Source organism: Strix aluco, chromosome 5 (genome assembly GCF_031877795.1).
Source record: "Strix aluco isolate bStrAlu1 chromosome 5, bStrAlu1.hap1, whole genome shotgun sequence".
In the NCBI taxonomy this organism is placed as follows: domain Eukaryota; kingdom Metazoa; phylum Chordata; class Aves; order Strigiformes; family Strigidae; genus Strix; species Strix aluco.
In genome coordinates, this window is record NC_133935.1 from 61,193,911 (window position 1) to 61,210,164 (window position 16,254).

The 16,254-nt window shown below is 42.1% G+C and overlaps 1 protein-coding gene across 1 annotated transcript in view; it reads left to right on the plus strand.

Moving 5' to 3' along the window:
* The first annotated feature begins 9,162 nt into the window (after positions 1-9,162).
* CFTR (CF transmembrane conductance regulator) overlaps positions 9,163-16,254 on the plus strand; it is a 91,681-nt gene continuing 84,589 nt past the window's right edge. Inside the window, exon 1 of the mRNA XM_074825474.1 lies at positions 9,163-9,247. Coding sequence (XP_074681575.1) covers positions 9,195-9,247 — 53 coding nt within the window. The 5' untranslated portion in view covers positions 9,163-9,194. The remainder of the gene's footprint in view (positions 9,248-16,254) is intronic.

The following is a 16,254-nucleotide window of genomic DNA, read 5'->3' on the forward strand; positions in this document are numbered from 1 at the left end:
CCACAGCTGGTTCTTCCCCTCAATGGTTATACTAATTTATAACCCATTAGAGTGCATGAACAGTTCATATTGTTCCTTTCATACTGGCACAGGGAAGTGTAAATTAAGTTTTTGTATGCCAGCAAGGGAGAAGTCTATCCAAGGGTAGAGTATTAAATTCCTATTTTTAATTTCTGCAGTAAATGCAGTTAGAATTAAAACTGTTATACCTGCAAATATTTTCCATTTCTTAAGAAACAAAATCAGTGTGTGAGTTTATAGTTGTTTTTGTGTATACCTGGCTTTTTCAAACTCTACTTTAAAAATATTGTGAATATTGGCTGTTTGGGGAGGTAATTATGAGCATATTTGGGTAACATTTGTCCACTCAAAGCTGACATTAAGCAACATAATAGTCGTAATTGTAGCTAGCTAATTATAGAAACCCCTGGGTAGGAAAATAAAAATGTAAAAGAGCCTTTGTAGATTCTAGAGTCTAATTTGAAAATGCTTTCTCCCATAAACTCTTTAGAACTGTTTGAATCTGTCATTTCAATGCTCAAGGCTGTTAAATTTATCTTTTTTTCTTATTTTCTATCAAACTCCATTATTGCCAGCTCTCTCCAGTCTCACACCAAAGAAAACAGTGAGATTATCCATTCTCCCGTTCTACTGTGCGAAGGAACTGAGACACCTGACAAGTTCAGGGGTTTGTTTTGGTTTTTTTTCCTTCTTTTATCAAAGAGTACCTTTCTTTTCAGAAAAAAACTCCACCCATCATTCCTCACTTGAAAGACAGGGTTCAAATAAAGGATTGGAACTTGGGTTTCACTAAGCAGCTCATGACTGTGGGTGCTTGGTTGTCTTTGAGTGGAACAGCTTTAGCAGAGCAAACCCAGAAGACTCATCTCAGAATGATCACCCAGGTAGGTCTCTTACAGTGTGGGAGATCGTGGTTGAAGTTCATGGTCAGAACTTAGTGAAGCATGTATTTTGTCATCAGTTTTGTCAGTCCTTTCAAAACTCCTTAATCTTTGGTTGACCAGTTTTTAATTCCTTTACATATCAGCGATTATATCTTCAATATGTAAAGTTTGTTTCTTTAGTAAATAACTAAGTGAAAAGTCAGGGGCCTGAGTTGCCTTATATGCCCTTAATGTCCCTTGCTCCCTTGTTTTTGCAGTGTTAGCTGTGGTAGCCACTATTTTACAATAAACCTTAATTTTCCTAGAATAGTGGAAAGTACTTTTATGCCTGCAGCATCTGGAGGTGTGCAGTACTGAATTGCTCTGCAGGTTTACTTGCAACAGTGACAGGCTGGGGTTGATGATCAAGCTTTATGTTCCAGTGGTTTAGCAAGTATCATCCTGTGGTGGTTTAGTCCCTGCTGGGGTCTGAGAGCAAGCGGCTGCTGCCCCTCCCCCACAAAGGGAGTGAAATACAAAGCCCCAGGGCTGAGATAAGGAGAGGTTTAATACAACAGTGCAACAGCAACACAACAAACAACAATAACAATAACAGTAATAACAATGAACAGAGCAAGGTATGTACCAATACAGCAGTGAGAGGACCGGCTGCGCCAACCCACGCGATCACCGATTCTTTCCGCGCTATATCGCCCGGACGTGATGTCAGCATGGTATATGAATAACCCGGCTAGAGCTTCCCCCCCACTGCTGGGGAAACTTAACCCTATCCTGGCTAAACCAGGACACATCGGAATTCTTAAATCTCAGGAATTCCTTCTTAAGTGGAGGAATGCTTTTTTCAACCAATTCTGTGGACAACTTCTTGAAGGCTGATACCTGCTTTGCCACTGATGCCACTGTGCTGTGATTGTCTAATATGAATCTTACCTTCATGTAATGTAAGCTTTTTTTTTCTTTCAGAAAAGTCACAAAGCATTTTGTAAAGAAAAATATGGCAGCTGTCTTCCATAGGTATGTAATTGTGGGTTTCTCTTACTGTCGCTTATGTAAATCACAGCTTTACATAAGTTTACACAAATTCAAAGGCCTTGCTTTTAGCCTCAAAAATCTTAACTATTTAAAATACAGCTGCACCTGCTTGGCTTAGCACAAGTAGCTGCAAGATCCCATGATGAGAAGCACTTTTCACCTCATATAAATTTTCCATTGTGTCCAATGTGAAAGGTTTTTAATTAAACTCAGTAACTCGTAATATTCTGCTGTCAGCTGCCATTTAAAAAAAAAAAAAATCACTTCTCATTTTGGCTGGGAGAAAATCCTTTGTGAAAATGTCAGTCAGCGAGCCCAATCCTTGTTCTTTTGTACTTGAGAACATTATAGGTTTTCTGAAGCCTGACTAAACTCGGGGCTTTAACCTACTAACCTGAATCTCAGCATGTCCTCTGGAAATGGGGTGGACATGGGCTGAGAATGCTGAGAAAACTGCATGGAGAGTGGGGGATTGTATGCCTCCCGGCCCTTTGTCTTCATGTGGAACACTGGCTGCCCCCTTTACCCCCACAGTGAGCTCAAAGTCCTTGGGAATCTTTAGGGGGACCTTTATCCCTTCTTTTTTTTTTTTTTTTTTTTAATTTTTTTTCTGAAGATTGAGGCAACTTCCTTACTGAAGAGGCAATTGCAGAGGCAATTTTAGGCTATTTGAAGACTAGAAGAAAAGACCAAGTCTTACAGTTCTTTTGTAACTTGAGTAATGGTGGTGTTTGCTTCAAACTTTCCATTAAGATGAGAAAATATTTGGACGCATATGGAATTATTTTAGGCAAGAATAGCATACAGCAAACTAAGAACACTTTCAAAAAAGCAGTGGGTTAAGGATTCATTGCACTGCATGGATTCACACGGCAGAGTTTATACTGCATGATCTGTGCAGTAGAATTCCAGCAAAGAAGATGCCAATCTCAGTGCTCTGTCAGGAACTCAGGCTCTTTTTTCTTTTAAACAGTTGTAAATAATTAAGCACTTTTTGTTATGCTCTAGGTGGTTCAATAATCTTTGTTGCTCAACTGTTTAAGATTGCCGGCATGTGCCTTTTATTGAGTCTTGGATTTTTGCCCCTTTAACCTCAATAATATCATTGTTCTAGGATTATTACATGACAGTATGAAGAGGAAGAAGTTAAAGCTATCTTTGGAAACATAAACCTTGCAAGCTTGTCAGACTTGGATTCTCAGGCTCTTAACTTCTCTCACATTTATTCTAGACTGAAAGCAAACAAACCCTGAAGTCTTCAGAAAACCTTCTCCAGCTTATTTTCTGTGGCAGCTTCCAAAGAAATGTTTTATCACGTGTAAAGTGCAAGAGTGTGCCCCTACATCTGATAACTGTTCTGTTATATTGCTACCTTTTTTTCTTTTTTCTTTTTTCTTTTTTTTTTTTTTAAATGCAGATGCCCTATCTGCCAGGACAGTTCTCATTTCTGATTAAGCTGTGTCCAAACTGACAATATCCTCCACAAATCTTATGAATGAGGGTTACTACCAGCAGGGCTTTCATCATTTTAACAAATGTTTTAGAATTCATGCTTAAAAATGAGTAGTATGACTTCCTCATGTAATCAAGGCCCCAGTCTAAACTTCCTATTCTCAGATTCTAGTTCCTTCAGGACTTTATTCGACGTAAGCTTAGTCAGCAAGACCTCAGTGAGTATTTTGATAGATCATGTAGCAAGGCAGATCAAGATGACACTTCATCAGGTTTGAAAGTTTTTACTGGTTTTGATGCACTGATGATATTTTGAATATGAATATGAATATCCATCAGTACAAATAGAAATGGGTTGTCACAGAATCCTGTGCTTCTGAATGAAATAATATATTTTCACTTCCCTTATTGTGCATCAACAATTTCAAAAGGCTTAAAAATACCTTCCAGTTTAGAAAGGCATTCTTGCAGTTCTTATTAACTTCTTAGACCAAATGGCAGCATATGAATGTGTCTGACTTTTGTCTGATGGTTCCTTCTAGTGTGATGTTATAATTTTTGTTGAAAACTATATGCAATTTGAAGTGCTTTGAAGAAGTTTGTCTGGAGTATCTGTAGAATCAACCTCTGCAAATTTAGGATGAGTTGCACTAAACACCAACACACAGCTATTCTTCTGTTCTTGCATCAGGCTTGTGATGCATTCATTGCTGTTTTCCCTTTCATGACTTCCATGTAAGAGTTTATCAACATGTGGTCTTCTGCCCATTTTGCCTGCCTCGAATGAAAGGTCTGGTACTTTCACAGTACTTTACCTCCCAGCTCCATACCCTGTATCACAGAAATCCATGCCTGGTAGAAGATCTGCTTAGTTTCCCTGAAATATTAAACTGTTTTCAGGATTTATCGAGACCATGAGTTGAATTGACATAGTCAGATACTGATGACGCAGTGTGGGAAAACATACATGACTCTTCTTGCCAAAAGTATCTGGTGCACACAGATTAAGAATGTTAATCTACAAATACTGAGAGCACTGGTTGAAGCAATTTTAGCAGTACTAAGACGATGCATTGGGATACAGTTTTTGCTTGTGTGAATGGATCCAGCAGCTGTCAGGCATGCATCTTCTGCATCTAAAAATAAAATATTCTGTCCATCTGTATTCTAAAAGTATTACAAATGTGGACTCAAAATCTATTTGCCTGGTAAATATTTGAATAGTTTACTTTTTTCCAATAAATGCTGCTGTAGCTTTTATCTTGGTTATGATTCAGTTTTCATTATATTTCCTGAGAATAGAGAAGCTCTTTGGAATTCATAGTAGTGTAAGCCAAAACTGACAAGCAATATGAAAAGCAAGACATTGCTAATTTATCCACAACTAGAGAGTCTTGTGGGGACTTCAACAACTAAAAATAGATATTTTTAAGCCATCAGGTAGAATGCTTTTGTTGAATATTAAAATATACATATAATTCTAGTTGGCAAAGTTCTTTCATTGTTACTGCTTTACTATTTTGTATCCTTTTCTAAGGTTGTCTCTACCTTGGTGTGTGAGAAGCTCTGAGATAATAATTTTTTTTTTTGTAAATGAAAACTGTAGGGTAAAGTAAAGCTGTACCCTATGGAAAGGTGGCCAGAGTGCTTTCCCTGCTACCAGGAATAGTTGGACGTTAGATGAAGTTAAGCCATCTCACAAGAGATATTGAGGGACTAGACCTGACCCATATCTTAAGGGCATTCATCCAAGAGGATCTGAAACAAGGCCTCCCACCATTATTTAAATCCCTTGGAATGAGGAAGTGAACCCAGGTGCACTAGAGTCCTCAGGAAAGCTTGAGGGAAGGACCGTTGTCAGGTTTGTGGATCAAGTTCTCTGCTTTTATTAAAAAAAAAATCTGGAGAATGGACAACAGTTGAATGAAACATTGCAGATATGGAAAAATTTGAGGGTTTGGATAGAAATTTGATTGATAGGTCTGGTTGCTTCAACCACTGAACAAAGAAAATAAACTTCACCTTGATACCTGTTTTCTCTCTCCCTATCCCTGCAGCAAAGGAACTGGTTTTTTGTCAGGTCTATTTTAAAGAATAAACTTTTCAGATCGGAATTACAAGACTGAACAAAACACTTTTTCATTTTAAGCAACAACAAAAAAACAGTGGCTTAAATTGTTACTTTTGGCAGCTCCTTGGCTTAATTTTCTAAGGAGATGGTGTTTAATATGATCATGCTTTCTCTTTCTTTTGTTCACTGACGTTAGCTAGTCCAAGATTCAAATATAATTAATTTTGTCTACCCTTGAAAATCAGCAGCTGTATAAAAAAACAAAAAAACTTCAGACCCCTAATGCATTGCTGTACCTAAGAAAGGGGATGCAAAATTCCACTGGTGACTCTGTGGCAGCTAAAGCTGATCTTTCCCCTGCCCTGCCTTTCCTCCTGCCTTGCCCCTTGCCATAGGGTTTTTACCCTTTGCGCCTGTGTTAAGTGGGTTTTCCTCCTCCTAAGTTCAGATTCTGCTGAAAATGCACCACTCTGGTGGAGTTTTCAGCTAGACCAGAAGCCTTTAGCAGCTTTACAGGCAACCTGGAGGTCCTGGAGAGGAATGGGAATGGGTACCCAAGGGCAGGAGAGAGGCCAGGGTTACAGCCCCTGGGGTAGAAATCACTTTAAGTTGCTGTGAGCATGAAAGCATGTAACCAGTCAGTCTGTTTCCCATGTGTGCAACTTCAGACTCTCCACAAGACGCTGGTTCTCACCTGATTGAGGTAGCCCTGCACAAGTGCGGTAGCCAGGGTTACTGCAGCGATGGTACAAGAAACCGGGCTTTACTCGTCCTCCTGTTCATGTGTCACCTGGCTCTGTAACTCAGCCTCACTACATTCTCTTCAGAGATACAGGGTAAAGACAGATAGATGGTGCATGTGGATATAATTAAAAGATAAAGTAGCTGTTGTCATAGTGGGTTGCATTTCTGTAGAAGTAAAAGATCTTGTAAATGAAATTCATAGATAGTACTAAGATTGGAGGTATTTCAGTCCCTAGAGAGAATAGAAATATTATGGTTTATTCATTCCTACTCACAGTAATGCTAATGACAAGTTTCACATTCACATCAGCTGAGTATGTTCAGGATCCCTGAGAATATTAGGAATAACAGTTGCCTAAAACTGCAAAATGTTCAGTTAGAAAAAGAAAAAAAAAAAAAAAGGCAAGGAAATGTACTAGTGGAACGTTTTTGGAAACAGTCAAGAGAAACATGACAAGAAATAATTCTGTAAAATGCAACTAGTTAGGAGTTTGTGATTGGGGATGGGTGTGTGTGTGTTTGAAGTAGCTGTTACTGGTAAAACTATCAGATCACAGAGCAGGGAAGTAATCCCTCCCCAGGTTCTGGTGGTGCTGACCATAGCCACAGCTGGTACTTAAGGAATTAGGCAAAGAAATATTTTAAGAAATGCTCACAATAGAGATCTAGAGAGCTTGACTTATAAAAGGTAGTGGAATTTTTCAAGTAAAAAAATTAAATAGTTGATAATGACTGACGGGATGTCTTTGTTAGTTCCAAATTTGCCACAAATGCTCACAAGTCAGCTCTGGTGGTAATAGCAACAGGGAGATACTGTTATGAAAAACACTCCATTAGCCATTGACATTTTAGGCAGTTTGGACCTGATCCATGAGAGGTTTTAAATGACTAACATACCTCACCTCCTAATGTAAATTACCAAAAAAAAGTATAATCCCATGCTCAGTTTCTGCTTTATTCACCTGCACCAGAGATCCGAAGGCTAGAGAGGGAAAGAGCCCCTACCAGGGGCGTGTGTACTGCTCATAAGACTCAGTTGCCAGTCTGTCTTTAAATTAGCATTTCACCGTTTTCTAACGAAGTGGAAGAATTTTCGAGACTTCAGTGATCTGCAACGCCAGGGCCTACGCAAAGAGCTTCCGTCAGGGGTGGACGGAGCGTGTGGGGTCGCAGCCTTGCCCCAGGTCCGGCAGAGGAGGGATCTGGATCCTGAGAGCCGGCTCCAGCATCCCATCGCGGTCACGGAGCGCGGCCGGGCTGGAGGAGCCGTCACCGGCTGCCGCCGCCAGCGCCTCGGGGAGCGGCGGGAGGTGCCTCCCTGGGGCCCGACACCAGGCGCCCCGAGAGGCCGGTCCCGCCTTCTCCCGGCGGCCGCGGTGCGCTGCGCGGTGCGCTGCGCGGTGCCGGCCCGGGTCCGTCTCCGCTAGGTGTCAGGGTGCCGAAGGGCTCGGCGCTGCTGTCCTGGAGGAGCCCGAGCGGATTTCGCTCTGCCTCTACACATTGTCTGAGGACATGATAAAGTGCGGACAGTTTCCTGGAGTCCTGCCTGCCCCGTGTTTCTTACTGGTTTTGTCATTAATAAAGCAGAATGGGGAAGGATCCGAGGGAGGTCTGAGACACAAAGGAGCCCGGTGCGGTGGCAGGGTAAGAGGGCACTTCTTAGCTATCCACAGTCTGCGAGGGAGAATTGCCAAGGCAAGGAGAAATTCTTTATGAAAACACAGTGGGGTGTAACAAGAGGCGGCGAAATAAAAAATGTCTGCGAAGTTTGCAGAGAGTTACAGCTGGTTAAATTGTAGTGCGATCTATAAGTCTATAGAGAAGCACGTTTGCCTCTTTACAGAGCCAGTTTAGAGGGGAACGGCTGCGTGCTTAGGAAAGCGTGACCTTTTCCATCCATTTTTTTTTAAGAAGTGAAACTGGAGTGTGTGGATACCACAATAAAGCATTCAATAAAATTAAGTCTTAATACAGAATTAAATCCGAGTTCTTTTTCCTGTTTCTTGTCATCTTTGGCTTCTTTAAAGCATGTTTTCTACTGTGTGCTCTGAAAGCGGGGATTTCGTTTGGACGGCACGTGTATAACGCTTCGGAAACAGCTTTAGTGTTAAATCTGGGTGTTTGGGTTAAACTTCTTCAGGAAGTTTTTCTTTCAGTGCTCGTTTCTCTCGGTTCAGGTAGCTGTGCCTGCCAGAAGATTTGGAAAACTGAAGCAGGTGTGTTTTAAGGTGGGTACGATGGGGCTTGCCGCTCACACGCCCTCCCCGCGGCTCACAGGCCCTGCGCCCCTGCGCTCTCCCGCGGGACCGCGCGCAGGTGCGGGGGGGCGGGTACGGGGGCTTCTGGCTCGGACCCCGGGTACCCACCAGAGCCAGACCCCGCTAAACCCGGCTTCGACTCCCGCGGGTCTCGGGGGATTGCGAGCAGGCGGCCGGTGTGCTGGGGCAGGCTCAGCGGTGGGCAGCTCCGTGCCCCGAGGGGGGTCTCCTGGCTGCGCTGCGCCCGCCGCCCGGAGCGCGGGCAGGAGGCACGACGAAACGGGTGGCGTCACCCCCGCGGCCCCGGTCGGGCGGGGGCTCGGGGCTGGGGGAAGGTTGGGGACCCGCCGTGGGGCGACTGGCGAAGCGGCGTCGGCAGGTGGAGTTAACGGGCTGGCCGAGAGCCGGCGGGGAGCCGGGGAGGAGAGAGGAGGGGTGCTGGGGGAGCCGCGGGGCGCGCCCGGTGCGCGGTGCCGGGCGCGGCGGGGAGGCGGGGGAGGCGGCAGCGCGGGCCGGGGCCCCAGCCCTCCCGCTTTTGAGCCCGGGCAGAGCAGAGGCGGGGAGAGGGGCAGGGGCAGGAGGCAGGCGGTGACATCAGAGCCGGCCGAGCGGATAAGGTGGGAGAGCCGCAGGAGCGGAGCGGGCGGGCGAGCCGTCAGCGATTAGCGGCCGCCGCCGGGTCCCCGCGCACCGCACCGCACCGCACCGCAGCTCCGCGCAGCTCCGGGCACCATGCAGAGGTCCCCGCTGGAGAAGGCGAATGTCTTCTCCAAACTTTTCTTCAGGTGGGAGCCCCGTCGCGGCGGACACGTGCGGCGCGGGGCAGCGGCGGGCAGCGGCGGGGCGGGGGGCGCGGCGGGGGCTCCTCTGCCCCCGGGCTCGGCGGAGAAGGGGGCCGAGCGCTGGGCGCCAGTTAGCTCAGGAAAGGTCTGCGGGAAGAACGGTGGAGGCTCGCTTGTTGCCGAACGATGAGATCTCTCTTTTTTGCGTTGTTGTTGCTGGGGTTTTAGCACCGGGAACGGGTTCTGTCTGCCAGGTGTCATAAACCCTCGCTGGACCCGGACAGATGTATTTATGACATAATTTGAGTAACCTTTGGTAAATTGCTCAACTAGCTAATCTGTTATTTCACTGTGAACTGTGAGAACACGATGAGGTGGGGGGAGCAGAGGGGAAATGCTCTCAGAGCAAGGATTCCTTCTGTTTGTCTTTTCGGGTGTTTAGCATTTGCTTGGTGTGCGAGTGTAACATAACTGGAAACTGCTCCTTGCCAGCCTTGCAAGTGTTCTCTCCCTGGCGCCTTTTCTTTCTCACAACTTCAAATAAAAAGAGAAGGAGCCAATACCAACGCCTGGGCACAACGTACTTTATAAGACAATGTAGAAGCCTGAACATGTTTTATGTGACATTGCTAGAAATGACACTGCCAACTGGAAAGAGCAAATAATCTTTCTGGCATTGGCCCACACACCAGCAGCTTTGCCAGGGTGCTGATTCCCCCTTTTACTTGAGGGTCTTTTGCACGGCAGGGAGGGGAGGGAGGAAATCTTGTGTGAGATGCGAACATGGTGTCTGAAATGGGAACACGTGATGTAAAACCGTAACATTGGCACGAGGTCTCTGCCCGAGCAACTGAGGGCTTTTAGCTCACTTTTTAATCCTTTTGGGATAGGTGTCCTTCTCAGCAGCTTGGCCTGGACCTTTTTTAAAAGTTTCTTCATGGAAGTGGGTCTGTCTGAATCACTCTGCCTGCCTCCCCCACTTTAGCTCGTTTTAGCCAGATGTGACAGTGGGGAAGGATCCCAAATGTAACCTGTTCCTAAAGTTTTACAACCATCCAGGTAAAGGTGAGGATCCTAGAGGTGTCCTCCAGTGGTGCTGCAATGGGAAAGAAGCCATACCTGCTCTCAAATGCTGTTAGAACCAGGGAGTGTGGATGATGGGAGTGTAAACCTTTACAAATTCTCCACAGACGTTTCAGTCAGTGCTCCTGACAAGTATAATACAAATCTGTAGGAAATAAAGCTGCATATTAGCTTCATTGCTTGAAGAGCCACTTGCTCTATTTTGTTTTATTTATTTGTAAAGCTTCTATCAGAGTAGTGCTCTCCTAGAAACTGTGATGCTGAAGGTGTCACAAAAAAGCCCCAGTAAGATAAAGGAAATATATTTCTGATTCCTACCTTAGTTTAAAGTTCGTGTAGCTGAAACCAGATGCAGTTCGTGCTCATTAAGTGTATAATTAACCATCCTTGGGCCTGACCTGGTCTTTTAAAATCATAGTCTTTAAGTGAAAATGACGTTTGAATCATGTTTATCATGCATGATACGGTATGTTGTACCAGCTCTCCGACTGTAACTGAAGTGATAAGTATATAAAGTTAAAGAGATGTTTATGATGAATATACTAGAGCAATTTCTTTACAAAATTTTATAGTAACATTGTTTCATAGAAAAATCAGGCTCTTAAACGTTCAGTTCACTGTGTAAGAACAGCCAAAATTGTATGTGTACATCTATAAAGTACCCAATATGGTTCTAATACCTTCAGAATGATGTTTCTGTGAATAACAAAGTCTCTCTTACTTGCATTTTACCACATACACTGTGAATATCTTTGTTTCTTCACATATATGAAATGAAAAGGTCACAAAAGTGAAAGCCACAAGGTAAGAAAATGCATTACATCCAAACTGACAGCAAAGATGTCTTTCTCTTAAAAATAAATAAATAAATAAACATTTTAAAAACATACATTATTTATAGAGATGAAACATGTTAGCTTGTTTTAAAATGTATCCCTTCTGTATTCAAGGTCTCCATCAGTTTCTGTCTCATCAAAAGTAGATCAGGATCAATGCTAAAGATTATTAGCAGAGCAAAGATTCTTCAAGGTATAAGAATTTCACAACACTTTGAAGTGTATTATTTGGGCTGAGCTTTAAGTCAGAAGCACTTGCTGCATATCAGTAACAGGAGACCTGTCCACTCAACTGGAAACATCCACAAAGTAGTGATTAATGAGTGAGATTGGAACAAGGTTTTCCAAGATGTCAGACTATTCTATTAGTGTTTTAACTGAGTCTACACACATCATTGGTTTCTGATACTGACCATATTTAGTAAAGCACTCCAGGACATGCCTACATTTTAGTACATGCTTTACTTCCATGAAAACATGTGAGACAGAACTCAAGGGCATTATATCTGAAATAAGTCGTCAATTCTTTTTAAAGAAAATACAAAATAGAAAGGTGTGTATGGAAAAAGATTGCTTTTTCCAATTATGATGAAATAGTTGCTTTCAAGTACAACATTGCAGAATGCTTCAGTTAAGAAACTTTTATAGGAGGCTCCTATGCAATTATGTGTGAAGTACCAATCTGAACATAATGCAATAAGTTGAAGGTCATGTTAGCAGAAGTGACGCTAAAGTATTAGCTGTTATTCAGGAAATCTTGCTAATAAATGTAATATTATTAGTTAATATTGTATGAGCTGTTATCAGCGTCTTGATGCCGATGTCATTAAACCTATTGGCAAGGTTTTATTGCTTCATAATGTGTTGTTTGGGCTGGAGGGATGGGTTTAAATGTGTGAAAGTCAGAATGGAGCTCCATGCTCTTAAGTGAATAATTTAGACATGTTTCATTCAGTATTGTTTGTACATTTTTTCTTAATTCTTCATGCCAAAAAGTGAGAAACTGTCATGTCTTTACAACGAGTAGTATCTTAGGGAATATGTTACCTTTTTGTTGGATTTCCAAGATTAGTGGCACTGGTGGGGCAAAAAAAGAGAATTGCTTGGGGTGGTCATGATAGAAAGTATTTAGACATTAGAAACCAACTTTCATCCTAAAATCTGAACAATTTTTGTTTAGAAACTGAGTTTTGTTGGTTAGGAAATGAGGTATGAAGACAAGTGGTTTGAGATCTTCCATTGGGATGACACTTATAAAACAGTAGATACTGTTTGAGCTTTCAGGGTTTCTTTTGTGTTTTGTTCTATTTTCCTTATGACATTTTCAGAGCTGATCCCTTTTGTTCCCAACCACATGTGAGATATTTGTCTGTGCGCTGCCAACTTTTTGTCTTGTTTAAAGAAAATAGAGTTTTATGCAGAAGCAGTTAGATGGTCATATGCTTAACTTTGTATTCATTGTGAAGCTTCATTTTTGTCTTTATAACAGTTACTGATGTTCTTGGAGTTTTGCAGGGTCAAGCCATACCTTTTGTAGCAAACAACATCAGAGTACTTTGCATACACCTAGTTTTTATTGTAGATTAACTGAGATCAGGCAGTATTGTTATGGTTTTATTAAGGCAAGTTAATTAATTAATTTCTAGCTGGCTACTGAAACACAGAGTTATTGCTGGAGTTTCAGAAATGGCTGCAACTTTGAGACAATTCTGATTTTTTTTTTTTACATGCAAATTTAGATATTTAAATAGAAGTTAACAAAAAGCAATCCTTGTGCTCGTGACCAACTCTCTAAGCATATACTTTTGCTTTGGTACGTACCAAGTGTGACAACTGTCTTGGCAGGACTGAGTAGTTTGGTGCCTGATTCATTATTAAATCCAAATGAGAAATACAAACTGAGTCAGCTTTTGTGCCATATCTTCTTGTGGATTCAGTCCATCAGACCTGCTCTAGTTACTTATCTCTTTCCAAATCAGAGAAAAAGTAACCTGCTACCTTTTTATACAGCTGTCCAGTAGTTTCAAGAACAATTTAGCATGTAGGGGATAAATGTTGGATTCCTTCTTCTGCCATGTGTGTGCTGGGATGGGTGGGATAAGGAATTCAATTCCACACCTCATCTCTTCTGTGAAGTAGGACCAGTGTTACCAGTGTATGGCAGTGAAGGTGTTTTAGTTCTCTATCTCTGGCTCAGCAAGACTGACTCTGTAGTCTACTGGGTCAGAAACTTGTTTGCAAGTCCTGATTTCTGTTCCGAGGGCACTTTTTATGAAGTCTGTTAATAGCCTTTAGGGTGGATAACACATCCAGGACTTAAGTTTTGAAAGTACCTAGCCCATGAGCTACAGTCATGGTTATTCTTTCACTCTTTCTAGCTTAATTCAGTCATAATTGCAAATTTGAGACCTTGACCAACATAGTTTCTGGTTTGAAAAGGCATTCTCATGAGAATTAGTGTGATTCTCTTCAGCGAAAGGAACTAAAGCCAGACCTGCTCTAAGCAGTCCCTGCTCTATCCTTGAACTATGTATTTTAGGATTGAATACCAAGAGGAGACTTAGGATTTTGATTCCTGAACTGAAAAGAATTTATGTGCCTATTTTCCTGGAGAAGTTTGGGAATTAATGTGTACATTTGTACTCAAAACTTGCCCTGAAACTGTCTTGAGTTTCTAAATATCCAAGGTATTGTATAGGAAGTTTAAAGACTTAATTCATGTCTATAAATTTCACTCGGGAGGGCAGGTGTCTGGAAATTGTCATATCCAACATATATTTGGAGCATCCTCTATCAGTACCTAGCTGTAGCATCGTGCTCATCTTTCCCCTCTGAGTAGGGAGGCTCTGTGTATGCTGGCTGCTGTGAGCAGGTGGATTGAATTGTATGGTGTGATGTCTCAGTTCCTAGGACAGCTGGCTTAGACACTTATACAAGCCAAATTTCTTACAGTGTATTCTTAAGGCCCTTTATGGGTCTAGTCCTGAGGATGTGCCTTTCACTGATCCCAGGTAATCATACGTCCTAGCTGTTAGTGAAAACCAAGCACAGATGCAGCCACAGAACAGATTATGGCCCTGTGAGGCTGCCTGGTCATTTGTCTGTTGCCACAAGTGGTTCTTGGAGACCCACTGGTCTGCCAGCCCTTCAGACCTGTTTGAAATGGCAAGCTTTCAGTACTTCTGAAAGTCAGCCCCAGATGGTTCAAAGATGTGTGTGCAAGTTTTGGACTCCTTTTGAAAATTTTTTCATTAATGTGTCTAAGGTAAAATATGAAACTTGAACTGGAGAAAGGATGCTGAGTCTCCTACTCTGAAATAGTTTCAGCCCCATGAATACCTTCTCTAGTAGTAAGGCTAAATTTTGTCCTTGGCTCAGCCTGATACTGCATCTAACGAGCAGAAGTGCAAACCCTGCGTAGCACAGTGACCTCTGTCTCCTTTATACCTCTAAAGCACAGTTGCCTCTAAGTTGCATCTGAGTTTCTGGAATGTATGTAAAGCTTCTTTTACTCCTGCAGGAGGAAAACTTACCATCCTGATATTCAAAATTAAATGATGAAGATTTGCAGACCTGTCTGTACCTTTTTATTCTTCTTCATGCTTATTTGATCTTGGTGGGATAGAAAATAACCCATACAAATCCTTGAATTCTTTCTTAATACTGTAGGCAATGACATGGAAAGCAGTTTTATTATCTGTATTATAGAGGCTACTAAACGCCCTAACAGAAATCTGAAATCTACTGTACTAAGCACTGAAACATATTTGATAAGGAAGTCTGTTTTGAACATCTTCAAGTCTAAGTAGATAGCACAAAGAATGGGCTAAAAAGACATTTCCTTATTAGTTCTGTAGAGAAGAAAGTGGGGTGTACAAGGACTGTGATTTGTCCTGGGAGCATGTGGTGGAGTCAGTGCAGACTGCCTGAGATCTCCTGTCCAGGACTTTAATTACACAGGGATATTTGTGGTGTGGCAAAGTTATTTCAGAATATTTCTACAGTGAACAACTATCACCTCTTTCTTACAAAAAAGTCTCAGTCTCTGAATGTCTAAATTTTTGGAATATGCTTATTTTCAAACTGGTGAGAATAGTGTGTATTGTTGCAGAAGAGTTCTACAGGTTGCCATTATCTTGTTTTTGTTTTGTTTTGGTTTGGTTTTTTTCCACCTCCCCCTGCTTTGCAGCATATGTATGTAGGTATAATGGTTGTGGGGACAGGATGGTGCCAACCTGACATCTGGATAATAGTGTGTCACATTATGTCCTCTAAAATAAAAAAGTCAAAGGTCAAATTAAATTGTAGCATATAAGAAGAATTTAGTGATACATGTTGCAAAATTTTGCAATGTAGACTTGTAGATGCAGTTCAACTGCCTTTCATGAGAGAGGGGGTATGCCTGGGTGAGATGAGCAAGAACTCACAGGCTGTGTTTACATATCACTCCCTCTCATGTAAGCAAAAGGATCTGCATGAGCATTTTCACAGTCAGCAAGTAGCTAAACCAATGCTGCGCTGTCATGAAGCTCCCAAAATTAGGAGAGAATGAGTAGGCTTTTAAGACATATTTTGAAACAGCATTGTTTTTCCCTTGAAACCGGAACCCTCCTGCTTGTCAGATATGGGTAAGCATCCTTCCTTCAGGAGAGGGTAGGTGAAAGAGGGGATCGATCCTGAAAGGCAGTGCTTGGGTTGGCCTGCTGCAATACTAATGCCTTGGCTCCATGGTCAAGATTGTGCCTTAAGAGAAAATACTAAGTGACACCTGGGAAAGGTACTTGGTTTCAGGTATATTCCCATGTTTTAATGTTGGTATTTATCTTTTTATAAACTTTTTTTTCAACGTTTAAAATAAAGGATGTGATTCTGTATTGTATTAGAGTCAATCTGATATTTCACTTTATTTCAATTTAACTCAGTTTAAGGTTAATCTGTAAAATCTGGGATGCTTTTATTTCTCTGGAGGTAACAAATGCAAAGAACACAAAACCAAAAAAACCCCAGTGTTGCTTTGCACAAAGCCCAAGATTGTTTTGGAAATCAGAAGATATGAGACATTTTCTCTATTAACTTGCAAGGGTCAGGCTG